The sequence below is a fragment of the Laccaria bicolor genome, genomic scaffold (assembly GCF_000143565.1).
Source record: "Laccaria bicolor S238N-H82 LACBIscaffold_54 genomic scaffold, whole genome shotgun sequence".
Classification (NCBI taxonomy): Eukaryota; Fungi; Basidiomycota; class Agaricomycetes; order Agaricales; family Hydnangiaceae; genus Laccaria; species Laccaria bicolor.
The window spans coordinates 83,246-104,323 of NW_001889925.1; the positions used below are offsets into that span (position 1 = coordinate 83,246).

Genomic DNA, 21,078 nt, shown 5'->3' on the forward strand with positions numbered 1-21,078 from the left:
TCGAGTAAGGCAATTCTGCGCCTGCCAACGTCTTCTGGTGATCCGGACCTGTTGTTCGCCTCCGCTCGTGCTGCGCTTAAACATGCGCCGACCCCTTCTGAAGCACCTATCAACCCTCCCCCCAGCCGGCGACAGGGACAACCATGTATCGGAATCGCCCCTGATAAGATAGCAGCTTTTTTAACTGAAATGAAGACTGTACGCCTTCGAAAGGTCTCGAGGCAGTCGGCGTCAGCTGAAGAGTCATCGTCCGCTGCAAGGGTGCCTCACAAGACAAGCTTTACGACGCCGAGCCTGAGGCCAACGAATTTAGCACGAGCCTCAAGAGTTTCAAATAAATATTCCGACATCTTGTCGGCTCCTTTGCCGGCTGGAATGGACGCCCATGTTGGTGAGAAGAGGAAGAGATTTGATTCCATCGTTTCTCATGACGACCCTCGTATGTTCTTATGTTTTTTCACCCGTTTTTGTTGGATCGAAATATATTTTCTCCTTCTTCAGGCCCTACTGCTAAGCGACGCTCCCTGCCATCCTCATCTGATTCAAGTTTTGCGTCCGCCTCGACTCTGAGTTCTTTCCGCCTTTCGAGTTCAACTTCCTTGTCCATTTCGCAGCCACCATCATCAAGAGCTGCTGCTACCTCGCGTAATTGGCGACCTCCATCAACTGTAGACGCACCCACCCCGTCGCTTTGCTCTGATAACGACAACGAACGAGAGGGTGACATGAGCCCTGAAGACCCGCTGCCCTCAACGCCTCCTATACCTCCTTCCCGTGGAATCTTTAGATTCAAGGGTACTGGGGTCCCAGTGGAAGACGAAGCGGAGAGAGAGGTCATCGATGTGGACATGCTGGAGGTACATTCACCTCCTACAAAGCCGACAAGACTTCTCGAGGATGGTCCAGCTGTCTTGTCTCAACGGCATTCTACTAGCTTCTTCGACCGCCGGCCCCCCTCCTCACCCATGCCCGCTAAATCGCCGATTAAACCACGCCCTCCCGCCCGTGTACCTCGAAGTATGCCACCACCGCGACCTTCAGATGACTCGGAGGATGAAGATCCTCTATCGATGTCCATTGCCTCACAAGCAGGAGGCTCTCAACCCTCAGATAAAGCCTCAGATAAAGCCTCTCAATCTTCTCAAAAACAGAACTCTCGACAATCGCAAGAAGAGGCACGTCGTAGCTCTAAACAACACTCAGTCAGATTATCACGCGGGGAGTCTTCGAAACCAAAGGTCTCCAAGGCGGAGCTCAAGACGAGGAGAAGACAGACTTTGGATGAGGAGCTACGAAATGCGTCTTCGGACAAAGAGGGCGGTACGGACATTAGCTTAGATGACGGTATTCTCATGGGTTTCGGAACTATGAGCAAGCAAAGGGGGTTTCTTGCACACGGGGGTGCTGGCGGTACGCCGGTTTTCATGGGACTTGGCTACGTTGAAGGAGCGGAAGACCCAGCAGATGAGGCTGCTGTGGATGATGAAGATGACTATCCTTTGACCAGGTTCAAAACTGACTCCCGAAGGAAAGGACCGCGCCGCAGTTGACCCCTCTATCTTTTCCTATCTGTCTTGCCTTTCCCACTGTTTGGTGTTGTACTATCTGCTACTCGCTTTGTCTTTTTTTATCATTTTATTATTGACATATTTACAGTTGTCCATCTTTGACGGGTCGATCTTGTTGTCTTTGCTACACATTTGTTTGTCCATCCAATTTTGATTTACATATCATCACCCGTTTCTCCACGTCACTTCAGAGAGCAAACAACAGTGTACATATAGATGTACTTTAAATAGGATGAAAGTGGAAAGAATGTCCTTCGACAATACTATAAGCTAATCATACATTCGACTCCGCTACCGATACCCTTGATAGCTTTCATAACTAGGCGGCGATGTTGGAGAAGCAGGACCTTGCTGTCCAGCAATAGTCGCTCTGACAGCGGCATACGGATCAGCATACTGCATCGTCCGGCTGACTCTGGGGCCGAGATCAGGCTCAGGGAGTATTGGGGGGCCTGCCGTTCTCGCAGGCGAAGGGGCGTAGCCGCTCGCCGAGTAGCCACTTGGAGCAGTTGAATAACCAGGTGATGAGTTTCCAAAACCACTGGGCGCGGGATCAGAGAAGGCGCCGTATGCATCCATGCTTGGACGGCCTGCAAGAGGTTGGGCAGCAGATGCGGGAGTATACGCGGTGGGTGCTGATGTTCCCCCTGAGGCAGAGACGGCATATCGGCTCCCGTCTGCAAATGGGGAATTGGTAGCGTTGGAGTTATCGTATCTGGAAGATGAGGACGTTTGGCGGGCAGGTGGGATATGTGTGTAAGATGCATCTTCTTCGGCTTCTTCCTCATCATGGTTTCCATGAGGTATTGAGAAAGGTGGGTCGTGATGAGCGTGTAGTTTACCAGACCGCCAGTCAAGGACAAGAAGAACAACGGATGCACCCCAGAAGACTAGCAAAAATTGATAAGTAGGGAGCATGACTAGAGCGAAAAGCGCTCACTGAAGGTTAGCCAGAAAAAGATGGCTCCGGCTTTCTTTGTATTACACCATCCTGGAAGGGCACTGACAAAATCCTTCCCGTTGCTTTCGGCATGAGGGTCGTTCTCCGCATTTTTGCACCCTGCCTGTGTCCACGCTGAGATAGTTACGATAAATCTAGAAGTATTTGTAAGACGATGAGATGAGGAAAGTGCAGGATGATAACGGACGCTATTAGAAGACTGAGGGTAGCGCCCATGCCGGTGAGAATAAAGCCAATGCGGATTTCCTTGAGTGCACGTGCAAGACGAACAAACTTGTCGTATTTTTCGTATACCACCGGGATCATAAGCATGAATGCAGACAAGAACATGCCTACGACAGCGGAGAAAATGGCAAAGCCTGTGAGACCAGCTGTGTTCGGTCAGTTGCGCGTCAAACGCGAAAAAACAAATAGAAAACACACAAGGTCCCACTTTCCACTTCGCCTGAAAGCTAGCTACGCTCGCGAAGCATGCCATTGCGAGAAAGTTGAAGAAGATTTGAGATGCATGGAAGACGATTGTTGGTTTCGATACGATCATCTGGGAGTTGCATTGTGTGAGCGCGTTAGACGACACACGGAGCGTAAAGCAAATGAACCCATAGCCAGAGAACCCAAAAAACGGGAATGAAAATGAGAAAGACGAGCTGGCCTTCACTCTCGGCCATCAAGCAACAACTTCAACCATGTCGTGATTACGTAAAACCACCCGTTGAGCACCTGAATTGTATAAAACGACAGCGAACGGTTGCAGTTAAACCCAACAAAGAGTTGTTGAATGCCCAATTGAAAGCGAGTGGTACGCAAGTGCGAGTGAGACATGCGGTTGTGCGGTGGTGTGGTTGTGCGGCGCAGTCGGGTGGTGATTGCAGTATGGGTTCAGAGAAAAATGTAGAGATCGCGCTCACGTCGTCATCAAACGGAACCATCCCATGCCCACTACCAATTCCTCCCGACATTGAAGTTGTAGGCTTGGGAGCCTTTGGAGGGACGAGTCTTGTTACCAAATCAGATATTTGGTCAAGCAGAGCCATGTTGGTTAAGATTGGCTAAGCGGGGGCGAATGGTTGGTATTTGTAGGATACGAGTTGGACGTTGAAGGAAAGCGAGAACGGAGGTTGTTGACGGCGGGCAGTGACAGGGAATGAGGAAGAGCTGTGTCAAGTTGTAGTTGTACTTGGCCAAGGACATCCACGTGCTTTGTAAAATTCACTTTCAGCGTTCGCACTTTTGTCCATCATATGTATAAAGATAATGTATTATCGAAATTCATATACCAAAGACCTGTCAATACCTTTTTGCACACTTGTATTCCCAAATCTACCGCGCACCGTATGTATCGTTGTTAGCACCACCATACGCTACATTTGGCCCCGGTGAAGTCCGACCACCACCGTACGCGGCTTGGGGTCCAGGAGATGACCGCCCGTTGCCATACGCAGCTTGTGGGCCAGGTGATGACCGCCCACCGCCATACGCAGCTTGTGGACCAGGTGACGTTCTACCTCCACCATACGCAGCTTGTGGGCCGGGAGATGATCTTCCTCCATATGCAACTTGTGCTCCAGGACTTTGCCTGCCCGAATTGTAAACCGGATCAACGCCATACGCCGCCTGGGGCCCGGGGCTCCTTCGCCCAACCTCGTAGGCCGCTGGTTCTACACCGTATGCCGGTTGATTCATTTGAGTCATTGGAATAGCTTCTCCTCCCCACTCGCCTCCTGGAACCCCTGTCTCTAAAGTGCCCGGCACAGGCCCGCGATATGGGTCATAATACCCTGTTGCACCTGTGGGGTCGTCTCGATAAGGTTGGTTTGGATTCAAATGGGGTAGAGGAGGGACGGCGTAGGGGTCTGGCCCATTGGCACCAAAATCGGGGGTCGAGTAAGTAGATGACGGAACGCGAGAAAGAGACGGTTCTGAGCCAGTGTCGAAACCTGCTCGACCAGTGTTATGAACAGGCAATGGGTGCGAGTCAACTGCTCCTCCATGCGTATTCAAATCAGGCCATTTGATGGCTTCGTCTAACAAAATGTAAGACTTTCTTTTTTACTGGCCCATTGGCTATAATACATACTGTCATCGAAATCAGCGAACCGTTTTCTTGTGAATTTCCAAACAAAGAAGGCGATGATGCCAATTACGGCAACACCGCCGGCCACCGACATGCCGACAATAGAACCTGTACCGAGGCCGCCACTATCAGAACTACCCCCACTCGTCTGGGTAGGAGAGGCAGAGGTAGATGATGAGGTTGTCGTCACGGTCACTGTGACCTCAGACCCATTGATATCTTTCGTTGTAAATTGAGAGGGAGAGGAAGGAGGAGGTTGAGTAATGGATGCAGGGGAGGAAGCCTGGGAGGTTAACGTAGTAGATGTAGAAGAGGTAGTCGACGTAGTGGTAGACGAGTGTGTCGCAGAAACCGTTGAGGTGCTTTCAGAGACAGACGACGTCGTGGATGAAGTAGACGTAGTAGTGGACGATGTCCCCGTAATCCCCGGCTGAGAGGATGCCTGACGATGGTAAACATTGTTCGCAGACGCGTGCTGCGCTGAAGCCAGGGCAAGAAGGCAGAAGACTTGAAGCGAGGTAGATGGCCTCATGCAGGGCGTCTAGAACTGTGAATACGGATGGTATCTAAGGGTATTCAGACGGTATTTGTTGTCGTGGTCGTCGCCTACGGAGGATGGACGTGAGGGAAGAAAAGACGACCAGCCAGTGGGACGGTAACAGTTTTGTATGTGGCTGTGTGCCGTGTGCCAAGTCAACCAACCCCGAAGAAAGTCCTCTCGATTTCTCTTTTTTTTCTTACACGAGACCAACTCTTCGAATGAATCCAACCTCAAAAAATTATAACAACGGAGCAGTAAATTTCTGCTAGATGTTGAGTTGTCGCTGCAGCTATACTCTCGGTCGACCTAAAATCCCGTGGCCAATTGCAATTTTTTTTTCTTTCATCTCTCTTAGATTCCAGCTAATCGGCGTAGTAGAGAGCTGTTCCGGATGTCATCTATTTAAGAGCGCCATGAACTTAACAGGCGCATGGTACCGAAACAAGCAATTAGACGCTCGCTATTAAGCTGCTATGATACACAGCTTCAACCCCTGTAAAACACGATGAATTGGCCCAGTTTGTGGGAACGGAGAAGGGGAAAGGTGGAGACCTGGAGGCTGGTGGATACTACTTACTGGGTGCAATGAGGACCAGGTTAGGCACCGAAGGCGAAGACAAACAACTGCTCTCATTGCACTGTTTCCTGAAACGCGCTAAAATTATTATCTCCCTCCCATTTTCTGGGTAGTTGGCCAGCAGACAGCAGGCTTTCGCTACTGCACACTCTCCGAAAACAACAACCTGCAATGCATAGCCCAACCTACCTCAAAAACCCCCCGAATGTTATCATGTTGGACCAGGCCCCTCCTCTCCATCTAGGTCACAATGGAAGATTGCTCCTGGACAAGATCGTACGACTCGTATCAATTGCAGCCCCAGCGAGATCTTCCCACGTTAGTAGAAACAACTTGATTCGTCTCTTTTCCTAATTAACAATTATCATAGGTTACCTCACTCGTCATGGCCTTCTGCGAGAGGTACGTCGCGCTCCTCTATGATTGTTCGCATTTCAAATGTTCTTCCAGACAACCCCCACTTCTTTGGTGGTTATGTCATGGATTCCACCGCAACTGTCGAATCCAGTCACATGCAGAATAACGACTCCCAATATTTTGAATCTGGTGCAACCGAGGATCCCATATATCAGTCCAACGTCACCAGCCCACCTATACCCTCACTGCCTGATGGGGATTACAACCGTCGTGGGCGACAGCAATTGGCTGTTGTTTCTCATCCCAACTCGAGAGCGCGCTCCGTTCAGCCACCCAGAACGTTCAATCGACCTTCCAGACCAAGATCGACAACCACAGTCGTTAGCGCCACGGGCAGTTCCAATGTCTTGCCTATGCAATTCGTCCCGTTCTGGGATTCTCACTTCCTTTCGCAACCCTCGTCCACAATGGACTACCACTATTCTCAATCCTCTCCTAATTTTTCAATCCCAATCTTATCTAATGGCGATGGACGCGTTGATCGTATGATACCACCGCAGGAGGATTTGTGTTTTACGCAGAACATTGGTGTCGCTTTACAGCCTTTGTCCGCCATGCCCGATCAGTATTCTCAATCTTATCCTACTGGTGCAATTTCAACATCACCCATTCGCGCTAGTCGTATGACACCATGGCCAGAGGGCACAGATTTTACGCAGACCAATGGAAGTGATTCTGCTGTCACACATATGGCCCACCCGGAAGCGACACACTTCCCTCCCGGACAGCGGCCAAAGATAGCTACTGAAGCAGTCAAGAAAGCATCTGAGCGGCGCAGGAGACACGCAGCCAAGTTCAATTGCGAGTGGCCAGGATGTGTTAGCGATTTCACCACGAAGCACAACCTCCAGAGTGGGTGAAGCCCCTGTCAATGCTGTGCCTTTTTTACTGATCCCACATTTTCCTAGATCATCTCAATTCACACCTTGGCATCCGAAATTATCAGTGCGATGTCTGCAAGCGCACTTTCGGCGTCGCGCACGTCCTCACCCGACATCGCAAAAAGTGTCGTGCCACTGACAGCAACTGATTTCTGTGGAGATATACCTATTTGTGCGCTTCGTTCTCTTATTCTCGTCTTGATAAATATGGCTTCATTCTCTTACGCTCGTCTTGATAGATCTTTTCTTATGCACGTAGCTTTATGTTGTAAAAGTATTTTCGTTCGTATTCATAATTTTTGTTTGTAGTACTTACCTACATAGAGTTGGCCTAATTGTTAATGTTGTATCTACCTAAAATCCTGTATCTGATGCACTGGACCTTTCATTTGCCTCGAGAAACTATTACAAGGGCGCTTAACGCCGACCTTTTCGCAGGCTGCGGACGGCGCAGAATGGCCGGCTGTGCTGCACGAGGCTAAGGCAAGTGCAGGGCCGCCGTTCATGAATTCGCGTGTGGCACAGCCACATCTGCATCCAAAACAGTGCCTCTAAGTGGCCTCGCTCAACTTGCCCCCACCAAATCGTTTACTTGCGACTGTCCACTGACTGATGCTACTCGCTGTAAAAACGTTCTTCCGTTTTCTAAGGGTCCGTATGCGGTGGCAACACTTCTATCTGTCCAACTGTCAGTAGGAGAACCACTCTCAGCCTGGGTTTCTGCAAGCGCGCGCTTAACGCATAGCTTTCTAACAGCACCTCTACTAGGAAATGCTTCCCACCTCATGGTTCCGTTAATACTTAAACGATAACCCATTTTTACCCCCCCTTCATTCGTCGCCCAACAATGGACCAGCAAGACACCTTCGATATCACTATCGTTCCACCCGATAACTCCTCGTCGGTGCCAATCTACTTCGGGTATAGATCACCTCCTGCTTGCCTCTGCTCTTTATTGATATGATTGACAGGACTGGTCACCGGGTTTCCCCCAACGGATATTATTCTCCTGCTGGATCCTCTGCAGGTTCGTAGCGACGTCCATCGCCGCATCGCACACACTGACCTACCATCCCACAGGATCATCCACACCGGGGACTCCGTATAAACCCCTGCTGGATTTGAACGCCGTCAACGTTAATCTTCAGGCCGGGGTGAACAACCCAAACTTCTTTGAACTACATCAGCACCATGGTTTCTACTCCGAAGGTGCAAGCCCCCTCTCACACAGTGGTCTATCTCCCGTCACCCAGTCTTTTGGGGGACTGTCACTTTCAGATGGAAACCCCTCATCCGTCGATCACGGAGCTCGTGCCTCCTCGGTTAGCTACGAAGACTCCTCTCAGATTTTCAGCGAGATGCCCCGCGGGCCCATAATACACCCTCCGTTCGAATCACCCTGCCCGTCTCCAGGACGCCAGAGCTTGTCTCCTCTCATCATACCGCAACAACTTCAAGCTAGCCAGAATGCCTCGTATGTTGCTGGTGACCCAGACGATGAATTCCTTCGTTCCATCTTCATATTTGGTGATGAAAGGTCCCCTTCGTCAATCGACTTGCGAACTCCTCCGTCTGCCAGTCATTCTGAGCCGTCATCTTTGTATACCTCATGGGGCTCTCCTTCACCGTCGTCAACCACGGATTTGCCCCATCCTTTTGTATTTGACACCGCGGAACATGGGGCGCACAGTGTACCTTCCATAGATGGGAGGTTGTCCCAGCGTCGCAATACTCACTCTGGCGGAAAGAGTGGCTTTATGGACGTGCCCGGTTCTGATCGCGGCCGCCAGGACGAACGAGCTCCTCCCAGTCCGTCCAGTTCCAGAAGATCCAGCCCCTATCCCTCACACCACCACCACACTCCTGGACTGTCTTCAAGTTCATTATCGCCTCACTCTGCAATTGACTCGTCACATTTGAGTGTGCCAGACCGGGAATTTTTTTGTGGTATTCCTTCGCCGGGGGATGCAGTCAGGCGCCGCCACAGCTTCACACACACTGGGAGGCCGGCGGAGACGCCATTTTTGCATGCTAACGAACCAAATCTTTCATTGTCTTCCACGTCTGCTGAGCGACCTATGAGAAAGGTCGCATCTCAGGCAGGCATAAAAGCAAGTGAGGCAAGGAGGACGAAAGAAGCGAGGTTTGCTTGCGTTTTGTGCAACCAGACGTTTACTACTAATCACAACCTGAAGAGTAAGCCCTTCCCACTCATCTTCGTAGCTCATCCGCTCACCAATTTTATTCTAGATCATGTAAACGTTCACCTTGGCTTAAAGGATCACTCTTGTCCACGATGCCGCCGAGAATTTACTACTCAAAGCGTTATGCAGAGGCATCTCAAGACCTGCAAAGCTCCCGAATTTTGAAGTTCGCTTCAGAACGTCACTCCAAACTTGATTACGCTTCATCTTGAATTTGCATGCCAGAACCCCTAACTTAGATTAACTTGATTTCATACGGTTATATATCCTCATCAAACATACCCAACGACATGGCTTTGTTCTCTTGTTTCCTATCATATACCCCTGCTGGCCTTGACGCCTCTCGCTGTATTTTCCTGCTCCTGATGTATCGATAGAGATTTTGTTCATTTTATTGAGACAATTGAATCCTGTGACCTCGATTTTGATTACGGCGTTCTCGGTCTGTGACAACCTCCCAAACAATCTTCTAACAAGCACGATACCAGTTGGACGTGATTTCCACGATGTCGACGCGTAAAAGACGAAAAATCGACTCCAGAGAGAACAACAAGACCCAATATTCCACCATCTTACCTGTAATGGCAGGGGAGATAGACCTCGAAATCGGCCTGCGACAACGCTTAGTAAAGACGTTGCAATCACGAATAGCATGGGCTGGCACTTTGCAAGAATCACTCGGGAAGGCTAAAGGTATGCTTGGTCGCCTCTCCGCGCGTTGTATTGCTCAACCGACTCCAGGTAGAAACTCAGACGAAATCGACTCTTTTCGACGTGCCGCGTTAGAAGCAGTTTTGGCCATCGAAGCTCCTTCTGAATGCATCTATTCTCGCGAAATATCAGCCCCCCTACAGTTCAACCGTATTACACGACCTCCACCAAAGCAAAAACCTTTTCTCACCCGGAATCCGAGTGCTAGATTTCTGTACATAAGCTCTGCTGCTCTTGGCTCTGCAAGGATGGGAGGTGGACCACCTGTACAGTTCTACCTTTTAAAATGCCCAACGTGTTCGCGAACCGCATTTACTTCTCTCCAAGGTCTTCTCAATCATGCTCGTATTTCTCATAGCCTCGAATGGGGTACGCATGACGAATGCGTGAGGGCTTGCGCCGTCAACGACCCCAACATCGACATTGATGCAGGCATCGAAGTCGGCCTAGGACCTGTGGGCGTAACCCCTGGCATACGGACCATCTTCGAGATGGCTGTTGGGACGCATTCCCATGAATTTGAGCGAAGTAACGGTGACGGATTTGATATGAAAGGCATACGGGAAACGTCCCCTGGAAGTCTGCTAACGCAAACGTTAGGGTTACACAAAGATACACCAGCTCTTGCGCCGTTTCTGGGGAAGCGTGCTCATAGAAGGGAGATTACAGTATGCAACGAGGACGACCCAGTCGATATTCTTGGAACGGACGAGCCCAATGATTCTATGAAGAAAACTTGGAAAATGATGTACGCTCAGCGTAGCTTTGCAGCCCCTTCCATGCTGCAGGAAGAAATCAACACTTCTGTCAGCGAAGTCTACTCCCTACCTTTCAGCTCTTTCGACAAGGAAGATGGATCTGGTATTGGACCAGATATGTCCAAGACGCCTCTGCGATCGCAAGGTTCTCCTCTCAACCCAATCATCAATTTACCCACTGCCGCAAGCAGATTTCACTTCCTAGCGCGTGTCGTTGTAGCTGATCGCAGCCTATACATTGACCCAAGTTCGTATTTATTCTCAAGAGAACGTTGAAATGAGCTCAACTTTCAACAGGCGTGAGATATGCTCATCCCCAAAATCATACACATAAATGGATGATATCAGTTGATGCCCCTGCCTACGTGAGCTACAGTACACCTTTTCATCGTCTGATATTCTTCTTCACGCTGCCATAGTCATATCATATTACCAGCATTCTCCAGCGCATGACGGTGTTCCCACATGCTGAACCCAGTTCAGCAGTTGCTTTAACCAGGTCCACCACAACAGAGCCTCCGTTTGTTATCGTTGGGACATGCGATAGACCCTTTTTAGCGCGGGTTGAATTCCTATTCACCCCCATACACAATTCAAGTGATGAAGGCCAGAAATTTACGGTCGAACATTGGATAGAGGTATGTGTAGTTTATGATGGACTTGGCACTCAAAGCACTCTAATTTCAAACTCTTACTTCAGTTGGATTTACTGCGCTCGTCGGTGGCTGTACTTGGAGAAGAACAAGTACTCGACGTTGAACTAGACAAACAGACAACGTTGAAACCTGCGAAGACGGGCTATACCCCGGTCGAATCCAAGACTTTGTGGGATAACACAAATGTGGCACCGACCCCCCAGGAAACCCCTCAGTGTGAAGCCAAGCCCGAAGTGCAAGGTACTCAAGGTAGGTGTGGTGTTGTCCGCCTTGATCCCAAGTATTCATAGCCTTGGAGTATACGAACAGATACTATCTGAGCTTGTGAAATCCTTTCCTATGACCCTGAAAGGTCTGCGCTTATCTCGAATCAACTTGCAATGATCTGAAATTGCAAAGATGCCAAAGGGACTCAATCTTCCATCGAATCCCTACCCTACATGATTGTATCTTCGCCTAGTCATTTCAAGGAGCTGATTGTGGGCAGACGAAAGGCGATTGAAGTGAGCGCGTCGACTGACGAACTACTATTGCTGCATGCTGATTTCTCGTGTCTAGTGGGGTCGTGCAAAGGCAATTGCCGACGCCTATGCCAGCGCCATTGTTGATCTGGATCCAGGCAAGGCCCAGTTGTCGACTGCAGATGTATATCTTTGGCTACACAAAATGGGACATTTCCCCTCTGTGTTACTCATAAAGCAGCCTATGAATGAAGTCAAGGAAGAAACCACTGATGATCACATCCCGGCTGAACCTGTCGAGCAGTGGTGTCGTTTCTGTGGACTAAGCTTGAATCTTCATTTGGCGAATTCAATTAAACAGGAAAGTGAGATCGCCGCTACCCCCGGGATGCCTTGGACATCAAATGATCCTACGCATCCTTGCTCAGTTGTATCCACAGAGCTGCGAACGTTCATCTTTCCCATGATAAATATCCACCACATGCTGACTGCGGGCCCCAATGATAGAGTTCAAGTTTTCAACAGAAGCGCTTCAAACTGTGAACCTCAAGTTTGTCTAGATCCTCACCAGCTGGTTCTGACCTCGGAGCCTCAGCTAACGTTATCCATCTGCAAACTTGTGGAACTTTTGGGGTTGTCCACGTTTTCGACCTCGCCTAGTCTATCTCCCCCTCGCCGTTCAATTGGCTTTCATTCCCCCCTCAGAGAATTAGGAGAAAGTATGTCGCAGGTCGAGGCTCGGCTTGCACCTTATGCTCTGCTTTCCCATCTCACGAGACGGTTCGTCCGGGAATTGGTCGAAAGCGCGTTGGAAGTGGCGAATCGAGATAAGATGGTCGCCTCAGGAGTTGTTACGCCAACGATGCATAAAGCTGAAAAGAGAAGGTCAAAGAAGACTCATGACACCTCCACACGGCTGCTTACCCCCACCCATATCCTGAACGGTGTTTTAGCTCCAGAAAAGGAGAGAAACCCTCGGCAGGAGAAGGTCAACATGGCTGTTTTCTTGTGCCTCGCAAGGCTAGGAATGATCCATCAGCCTGCTCTGGATCCAGTGGTCGCACAGAACGTCCGAGTCATTAGCTCAGAGGAATAATAGAACGCCGACTCATGCTTCCGCGGACAACTGTTTGTCCTTCGGCAGCCAAATTCTCTGGCTCTTCTTTACCATCGTTTTACTCAGGCATGCTTCTATTCCCCTAGCGGAAAAGGTTAAACTTGATTCTAATTGAGAGCGGCGCGTCGGAGTTGCGAGGCCACACTCCATAGCACTCCATTCGACGCGAACTCGACGTGACTGACCCCCGAGGATCTCCATGCAGCAATCCGCGTATCATGTCAGGACAGCAAAGTCTCTCCACAGCCCTATTCCATTGATTCTATTGCGCATCTTCCCAGTAACTTCCAAGAGCCTCCCCTTCGTCAGAAATTATATATATAAGCAAGCAGTCGACGTCGCCCCATTCACTCTTCATTTCACATCCCTTTCTTTTACACCCCAATGGTTCAATTCAAATCTTTCTCTTTATTTCCTCTCCTTGTCCTTATTGCAGAATCTGACAACGTGTTGGCTGGCCTCGGCGTTGTTATGCACTGTGGACGTCACGGCCTCTCTCAGCGTAGCCACTGTCGACCTCGTTTGTTGAGCTCCACGACCCCAGCTGTGACGACTGCCGTGAACTTCACCAGTGTTGACCCTAGTTCGGTCATCGATCTATCCCGACCAATTCCCAAGGTGCCGACCCCGCACCCGGCGACAGCCACCTCCGCTGTCGTTGCGACAACCAGCTCTCTCTACTCTTTCCCCAAACCTACGGCTCAGTCGTTGACTCCGAATAGCATCAAAGCTGGCATTGCAGGGGGTGACGCTTATCCTTTCTTGAAGGACCACATAGGATGGTGGTATGACTGGCAAGTCGTCCACCTGCCTCTTCACCCCATAATATTCATCAAAAAATACAGGTCTCCAAACCCTTCAAAAGCTGGAACACCCGTTGGCGTTCCCATGCTGTGGGGAGGCGGAACAGCCGACGCGCAAGACGCCGCTCGTCTCCGACAATTTCAACAAATATCACAAGCCCCCCCATTTGTTCTAGGTTTCGAGGAACCCGATTGTGCCAGCGGCGACGGGTCTGCAGGCATGTCCGTCGAGGACGGAGTGTCGAAATGGGAGTCGTTGATCGCTCCCTTGGGCAAGAAAGGAACATTACTTGGGAGTCCCTCCATGTGTAGTGGGTATTTACCGGCTGCCCGTTCGATTCAGAAGACTTACTTTACTTACAGAACAAGCCGATGAGACTTGGCTTTCGCAGTTCAACAGCAAGATATCGACGCCCTGGCACTTTACAGCCATTCACATTAACAAGAACAGTTTGGCTGGTGTCAAATTAGATATTGTATGTACAACTTGTCGTGTTGATCCTCTGACTGCTGAAGTTTCGACCGTTTGCAGGAACATTATCTTTCCTATGGCAGGCCCATCTGGGTAACCGAATTCGCCTGTGTCGATGGTGAGAGAATTGCTTTCCTGTTAACGGTATCCTTCCTTATGCCGTCGAACTCTCAAAAGATTTTCAGGGATTTAGGCCCTGTACGGACCAAGCTGAGATAGATGGGTTCATTAATGATGTGGTGCCATATCTCCAAGCGCACCCCAATGTGTACGCTTATGGTTACAGCAATGGGTTGGGTCTTGGTGATGTCTGGCCATTAATGTCTGGCAATTCTTTGAGGTAATATTCAAAGGACATTTTCTGGCCAATGTACTCATTCAGGTTATTGAACAGTGAATCCGGCAAAACTTACCTCGCGGCCATCAGCAAGTATCACTAGAATTGATATTCCTTCATATGCTTCGCATCTTCAAGGGCTGCTGGACGTTGCCTGATATACATTCAACTGGACTCTAACAAAGAGACATGTACCACTTATATACCAATGAAAATAGCATGAATTAGTAGGCGATGGAGCGTGATTAGTAGGCGATGGAGCGTGATTAATAGACATATGGGATGATCCTATATGGAACCAACTTCTTATACTTCACCCAATCATCTCCATGTCTGAAAAGGCGGGGTCAGCAACACACACCAAGTATGGCAAGGGCAAATATTCATCTCACTTTTTATGGCAAGCTTCATCATCGCGACGCTGCCTGTGAATGAGGAGGACAGCAAAGTACACAGGGTAAAAGTAGGTGATGGGCGTGTCAAAGCCAGTAGGCAGGCACCACGCAAGCGCCATCAGGAGGTCGCCCCTGGCGAATCAATTAGCACTTGCAAGTGGCATCACGATGGAGCTTACATATAATTGGGATGTTGAGAAAGTCCCCACCACCCAGAAGTGAGTAACTTTGAACCTTTAGCTGTTGTCATATATTTCAAACCTGCGATAAACAAAGGTTATCCTGTGAATAACGTTTCTTGGATCGAAATGCACCTTTGGGGTTCTTCCCGTTACGGAAATCGTTTTTCTCTCCATTAGAATCCCGAAAGATGTAATAACCAATACAGTTCAAGATAAGGATAGCAGCCGTCTTGACGGGGCCAAGCTCAACTGGGTGGAAGGCAAGATACCGAGCTTGGAGGGTGTAAGTGAAAGGAACCCAGAGCAGGTCACCGACAGCAAGCATAAAGCCAAAGCCATCGCTTGTGATGTCCATTGTTGTGAAAAGCGCAGGCTGTGAATGGATATGAACTGGGAAAGTTGGAGATCCGAAGACTGAAATCTGACGGACCTCATTGTACAAGCCATCGGTAACGTACCATGTTTGGAAGGCGAGAACGAGCCACATGGAGTCCGTAATCTTGTCGAGTCCTCCACGACGAGTGGCTTGCTCGCAAGCTAAGCTGATGTTGATGATGACCCAAAGGATGAGACCGGGCCTGAGCTCATTGAATGATTTGACGTCAAAGGAGCCAATAGATGGGTTAAGCTCGCGGCCAATGAACCACTACGTACTGGAATTTAGTAGACAAAGGATGGATGGGATTGACATACGTCATAAAGATGATTTCCGGTATTTCCTCCCAAAGCCAGTAGCTTGCCTGATCTGAATGAGGCAAAGTAGCATGCAGAAGCCTGGAGTATGGACATGAGAAGAGACGCAGTGACGAAGCCGACCCATTTGTTGTATATGAAGGTGACAGATTCTGGTCCGTAGCGATAGATAACACCGGAGGTGATGCCGAGGGTAAGAAGGTAAGTGGAGAATGCTGAGCATAGATGAGGGATAGGAAGGTGCGAGAGAAAAAAAAGGACAAGAAACGCACCATTTATCTTGTACTGTTTCGTTTCGCCTGTTCTGAGAGTGGTGCCAGATACGCGATCTCCAGGCAAGACTGCCCATGCAAGAACGCAAAAGAAGTACCAAGCAAAGTAAATTAGAGTTGCATCAGTATCCCAGAGAGATTTCCACCAGTTGGGATCTGAGACGTGTACGGGGATGGTTGCAAGGGCAGGAGGACATCCGCCTGATGACTCTGAGCAAGCAAAGTAGAGTGCGTAGGTGGCGATGGGGACACCGACGGTGACGAGGAAAGCGCCTGGAGGACCGAGAAATTCGTAGGTTGTTGTCCGTGGATTGAGGATGGACATGGTGGTTAAAGTAGTTACTGTTATTTGGTTTCCTTTGTACTTTATGGCTCTTGCTCAACGCCTCAACCAACTTGCAGCAGCAAACTCAAACGGCCTTCTCAAGTATTTTATATCTCTTTCTTCTTTGTTTCCACTGACTACGACGACGCACAGTGACGACGAGTATCGTCTCCTCAGACAGAACCTATTCGAACAATATTCTACCAACGTCGTCGTCGTCCTCCCCGTCGAGTCTCCTGTCGTTCCAGTCCTACGCCCTGCACCCACGACCGTCCAAAAGTCGCCAGAAAGGTCACCATCTCCACGTCCAAAGTCCTCTTCCGTTACCGTAGCAAGTCTTCTGCGGCGCGCAACAGGCCGCAAGTCATCTTCTACTTCACATCCCAAACCTCCAGACACCCCGAAGCGCAGTGTTATCCCGCGATTGCTACAGAAAAAACCCGCCGAACGACCTCCCAATTGCACAGACCTCCGCCCCCCTACGGACTTACATTCTCCCAGAATACCTCATGCCCGATCATACGATTCTTCCTTACACGCACATACGTCAGGTCATAGTACTCCTCAACGCAAGCCCGCCCCCATCTCCCCCTCCCTCGCTTCCGCCATCAGCGACGTTTTTGACGACGACAACCTGTCTACATCCGGAGACATCAAAGCGATCATATCATCCACTAATGCCGAGCTTCAACGCCTTGTAGATGCCTTCAACGCCCTCGAGGCTACCACCGCCCGACGTATCCGCAAACAGAACGCTCACAGGCTACACTCCAACACTCCCGCCAACATCAACGTCGTACTCGGAGGAAAAGAATGGCGCGAGCATCGAATGATCCCATCCCCCTCCTCGCCCTTTTTTGACCAGAAGTCACTCCTCAGTGATGGTTTTTCTATCCGTTCAGGGTCTTCAAACACGACAACCCTATCACGCTCCAAATCCATAGCCTCGTTACCGCGACATCATCCTCCGGCAAGCCCTCTATCACCACATTTCCGGTCTCCGTCCATTTCCCACTCCATCTCCTCTGTGTCTTCGCACGGCACATCTTCAGGTCTTCTCAGGATCTCCACCGCCTCTATCACATCGCGCAGCACAAGTCAACTACCTCTTCAGAAACTCAAAGAGAACGCTGCAATGTACTCGACGGATACGATAGGCTTAGGGCCAGATGACGGTGACGCCGAATCCGAGCTCGTTGACATTCAACAACGGCGGGAAGACCTCATCGCTCGTTATTCCACCCGTCTGGATTATCTCAAGGCAAAGCTCAAGGGAGCGGAACTTCACGAGAAATTACTTCGCAAATAATGACATTTCAACTTGCTCTATCCTGTTACTAAATCTTATATTTCTTTTATGTCCGATGTAATGATTCTATCTACGTGCCAGGCGGCTAATGACCAATATATATAACGTTGATAATATGCATGCCATTGATGGTTTGGTCTCGTGTAATTGGCCTCAGCTGACTGGCAATCTGAGTATAAGTCTCCCCAAGCAAACTTTCTGATGGAAGAAAGGCGGTGTACAGCGATGCGAATGCAGGAGACCATCCGTGAACGTAGGCTATAGACAGATATGACGCGACTCTAGCTCAAATGCCACAGCATCCAAAAGGATCTTCACCAAAGCAGAAATCGAGAGTCAGCAGACATCAGCCCAAGCATATTGCATGCCCTGAGAAAAGATGATCTTTGCCAGAGCTGCGGGAAGCAGTGCGGAGAAGTGCTGTCCATTTCGGTTTGTAAAAGCGATGTATACAGTATACGCACATAGAAAACTGCGATTCAGTACTTGCCAATTGACGAAGCTTCTTCCTCGTCGCAGCACAATGTCGGACCTACTCACCCTTGTGTTCCAACCGGACAACCCATGCAACACCACCATCATCGACGAAGAAACCGGCAAGGTCATGTACCAGGTGGCAACAGAGCACGGGAAGAGTACCATCACTCGAGTCAAGAACGCTGTTGGTGACAGCATTGCATCCTGGGAATGGAGAGATGTCCGGTCGGACATCATCACGCTTGGAAATGGGACACCAACTTCTGTGAGCACCTGGCTGAAGAAAAGCCTGGTGCCCTTCAAGGGGTGAGCAGACTGGCACGATGAAAGAAATTTGTTGAAATTTGAGTCTTCCTTACAACTTCCTTAGCACGGTTACATTCCAAGACGCATCTGGCCGAAACTTCAAGTGGAAAGGCAACGGACCTGGAATGCAATTTGAGGTAGGATCATTGCCTTCAACATAAGAACAACACGCTTACGGGCAAAGCAACAGCTTTACATCGAATCGGACAAAACTAGTCCCATTGCTCAATTCCGAAAATCACGTCGGATTGTTGATCAGGTCGCAAATGCTGGAAAGAAACCAGCCACGTTGACAGTGAATAACATTGGAGAGGAAATTCTGGATCTAGTCGTTATTTCGTTTCTGGTTCTAGAGAAGGCACGGCGGGGGACGGAAACATCAACGCTGAACCGAGCAGAGGGGGCAGCGTTTGGAGGATTCAGTGCTGGTGTTTGAGTCACATCACATGACAAGTCACAGTAGCTACTTACCGCGTGGATTCTCGTGGTGAGACTGCTTTCAGTGACCACCCTATAATCTCCCCGGCGAAACATGTAAAACTATTTTTCATCGTTGTCGTTAAAAAACACCAATGCCAATTATACTTACAACGAATAGGTGACCAATAAATACCAATAATAAATAACGAAAGCGTGAGGCAAAGAGTTCGCTCGTATAATGAGCAATCAAGTAAGTGATCTATGCACCAGACCCGCGCAGGCCAAGTTGGACAGTCCGTATGAAATCTGGGAGAGGCTGTTCCCCGTCGTCGTCGTCGGCGTCTTCATTAATGCGTCTCTCCAGTTTTGGTGGTACTTTACGCAGATAAATATCGTCTTCCGCTGCTTTTGGTTTATGAAACCTCTTCGGTGACCTGTTACGTGCGCGTGGAGGCGAGGTTGTTATAAAAACCTCGGGTATCAGCCGTCTTCTCGCAGGCGGTGATGGTGGTGGTGGTTGACGATGCACGCGTGCCGGGATACGCAAGAACAGCCTAGGCCGCTGGAACTCGTCAGGCGAGTCGGGGGGTGTCATCGGTTTCCTTGGTTTCATCTTCGTAGGCGTGACGGGGACCTCATTGTGCGCAGTAACCTCCTCATTTTCAGCCGCAGCGTCCTCCTCCCTTTTGCGCTTCCTCTCCACCGCCGCCTCCTTCGCCCTAACCTCCCTCCCAATCTCCCCACGCACCATCTCTGCAAATTCTTGTGCATCGCCCTGTATCCATGCATCGAACACACCTTCCCATTCTCTCGTTGGCACCGGAAAGTCGAGATTCAAATAAACCGCTTTCATCGCCCCTCCTTCATCTTCACTCGAGCTTGCTGGTGACCTTCTCGGTGGAGTGGCAAGCCCTGTATCATCTCTAACAATCACCCCACGCGACCTGACAGCCTTTGAAAATTCCCTGACCATCCTCTTTGTCCCCGGGACCCTCAGGCTGGTGCCAACGACAAGCAACAAATCCGCGCCACTCCGCCCCCTGGAGCCAATTAAATCCTTCTTGACGGCCTCGCCTACGCCCTCGCCATTCTTATGTGTCTCATTATACAAGACGACGCTCGGCCTGAGCTTGCCTATGCCACGGGGTCGCTTTCCGATGAGTTGCCTTGTCTCTTCAAGGGCAGTGCATTCTGGACACTGTGGGGGTTGTCCGGATGTTAGAGAGGGGAGGTAGAGGTGAAGAGGGAAGGAATGGTTGCATATTTGGCAATGCATTGATTGGAGGGTGCCATGTAGGGGGATGCAGCGTGGGATTTCGGAGGTTGGAGAGGACAGGTGGGTGGCGATGGATGGGAGTAGGTCAGTTTCACAAGAATCGACAGGGATTCGCCGAGGTTTACAACGTTTGGCTTCAAACTCTGGTACGCCAAACGATAAACCAGACTTTTGTTCAATCGCATCGATATTCTGTGTATAGACGCGTAGAAGCCTCCCTCGTTGATCGAGTTCTCTGAGAAGGTGGTGAAAAGAGGTTGGTTGGGCAGCTTGTGACAGATCGGACAATTGGGCGACCATCTGGCAAAATAGAGAGGTCGTTGTCTCTGACTGTGTATCAATCGAATGAGCCACTGAAACAAGAGAGAATTGAGAATCGCACGTTGAAAACTGAAGCGTCAAATAGATCTTTTCCAGATGCTAGGGCTTCGCGGGGATTATCTCGTTTCAAACTCTTGAATAAACCATCTGGAGAACGAAAGTCTGGGATGCCTGCTTGAACGGATATTCCAGCGCCTAGTTATGAGAGAGGTTAGAGCTAAGAGAGTAGGATGATAATGAGAAGTGTTACCACAAATGACGACAATACGCTTAGCCTTGAGGATCGCCTGGATTGCTCTAGCTACATGTGCGGATGGATCTGCGGAAGGAAGGAGAAATGAGGGAGATTGAGGCAGCGAGGCATTTGCCTGCAAAGGGAGGTGAACGGTCATGCCAATGAGTGGCAAGAGAGACAATTTGTCCAAATACAATTGAGATTATTTACTTGTCTAAAAGTCAAACTCAATTCAGACTCAACACATATATCTACTGAGTACTCACAACGACGTCAAGACATATTCATCGGCAAAGAAGAATGATTTACAAAAGGTGCTCTACTATAAT

The 21,078-nt window shown here is 49.6% G+C and overlaps 8 protein-coding genes across 8 annotated transcripts; 5 read left to right on the top strand and 3 right to left on the bottom strand.

Annotated features, from left to right (window-relative positions):
• Positions 1-1,887: 1,887 nt before the first annotated feature.
• Positions 1,888-3,715, bottom strand: LACBIDRAFT_295641 (uncharacterized protein; the record flags this gene model as incomplete). Its single annotated transcript, XM_001888339.1, has 6 exons — positions 3,438-3,715; positions 2,953-3,070; positions 2,717-2,900; positions 2,509-2,663; positions 1,954-2,458; positions 1,888-1,915 (listed from the first exon to the last, which is right to left on the bottom strand). The coding sequence occupies exons 1-6, from the start codon at positions 3,561-3,563 to the stop codon at positions 1,888-1,890; spliced, it is 1,116 nt and encodes a 371-aa protein (XP_001888374.1). The 5' UTR covers positions 3,564-3,715.
• A 55-nt stretch (positions 3,716-3,770) lies between these two features.
• Positions 3,771-5,135, bottom strand: LACBIDRAFT_295642 (uncharacterized protein; the record flags this gene model as incomplete). Its single annotated transcript, XM_001888340.1, has 2 exons — positions 3,771-4,553; positions 4,607-5,135. 2 exons carry the CDS (start codon positions 5,133-5,135, stop codon positions 3,850-3,852), a joined length of 1,233 nt encoding a protein of 410 aa, XP_001888375.1. The 3' UTR covers positions 3,771-3,849.
• An 836-nt stretch (positions 5,136-5,971) lies between these two features.
• LACBIDRAFT_312711 (uncharacterized protein) lies at positions 5,972-7,168 on the top strand (the record flags this gene model as incomplete). The annotated part of the gene is made up of 4 exons (XM_001888305.1): positions 5,972-6,039; positions 6,092-6,123; positions 6,172-6,990; positions 7,047-7,168. The coding sequence occupies 4 exons, from the start codon at positions 5,972-5,974 to the stop codon at positions 7,166-7,168; spliced, it is 1,041 nt and encodes a 346-aa protein (XP_001888340.1).
• A 698-nt stretch (positions 7,169-7,866) lies between these two features.
• Positions 7,867-9,609, top strand: LACBIDRAFT_295643 (uncharacterized protein; the record flags this gene model as incomplete). Its single annotated transcript, XM_001888306.1, has 4 exons — positions 7,867-7,940; positions 7,991-8,046; positions 8,100-9,215; positions 9,270-9,609. The coding sequence occupies 4 exons, from the start codon at positions 7,867-7,869 to the stop codon at positions 9,386-9,388; spliced, it is 1,365 nt and encodes a 454-aa protein (XP_001888341.1). The 3' UTR covers positions 9,389-9,609.
• A 3,003-nt stretch (positions 9,610-12,612) lies between these two features.
• On the top strand, positions 12,613-14,767 carry LACBIDRAFT_175190 (uncharacterized protein). Its single transcript, XM_001888307.1, has 6 exons — positions 12,613-13,720; positions 13,772-14,040; positions 14,093-14,205; positions 14,262-14,319; positions 14,379-14,541; positions 14,596-14,767. The coding sequence occupies exons 1-6, from the start codon at positions 13,311-13,313 to the stop codon at positions 14,639-14,641; spliced, it is 1,059 nt and encodes a 352-aa protein (XP_001888342.1). The 5' UTR covers positions 12,613-13,310; the 3' UTR covers positions 14,642-14,767.
• LACBIDRAFT_295646 (uncharacterized protein) lies at positions 14,742-16,417 on the bottom strand. Its single transcript, XM_001888341.1, has 7 exons — positions 16,081-16,417; positions 15,809-16,023; positions 15,546-15,761; positions 15,248-15,488; positions 15,113-15,194; positions 14,931-15,065; positions 14,742-14,871 (listed from the first exon to the last, which is right to left on the bottom strand). Exons 1-7 carry the CDS (start codon positions 16,403-16,405, stop codon positions 14,805-14,807), a joined length of 1,281 nt encoding a protein of 426 aa, XP_001888376.1. The 5' UTR covers positions 16,406-16,417; the 3' UTR covers positions 14,742-14,804.
• A 51-nt stretch (positions 16,418-16,468) lies between these two features.
• Positions 16,469-17,829, top strand: LACBIDRAFT_295647 (uncharacterized protein). Its single transcript, XM_001888308.1, has one exon. The coding sequence runs from the start codon at positions 17,235-17,237 to the stop codon at positions 17,712-17,714; it is 480 nt and encodes a 159-aa protein (XP_001888343.1). The 5' UTR covers positions 16,469-17,234; the 3' UTR covers positions 17,715-17,829.
• Positions 17,830-18,093: 264 nt separating this feature from the next.
• LACBIDRAFT_295648 (uncharacterized protein) lies at positions 18,094-19,074 on the top strand (the record flags this gene model as incomplete). The annotated part of the gene is made up of 4 exons (XM_001888309.1): positions 18,094-18,146; positions 18,234-18,497; positions 18,562-18,634; positions 18,688-19,074. The coding sequence occupies 4 exons, from the start codon at positions 18,094-18,096 to the stop codon at positions 18,931-18,933; spliced, it is 636 nt and encodes a 211-aa protein (XP_001888344.1). The 3' UTR covers positions 18,934-19,074.
• Positions 19,075-21,078: the final 2,004 nt, after the last annotated feature.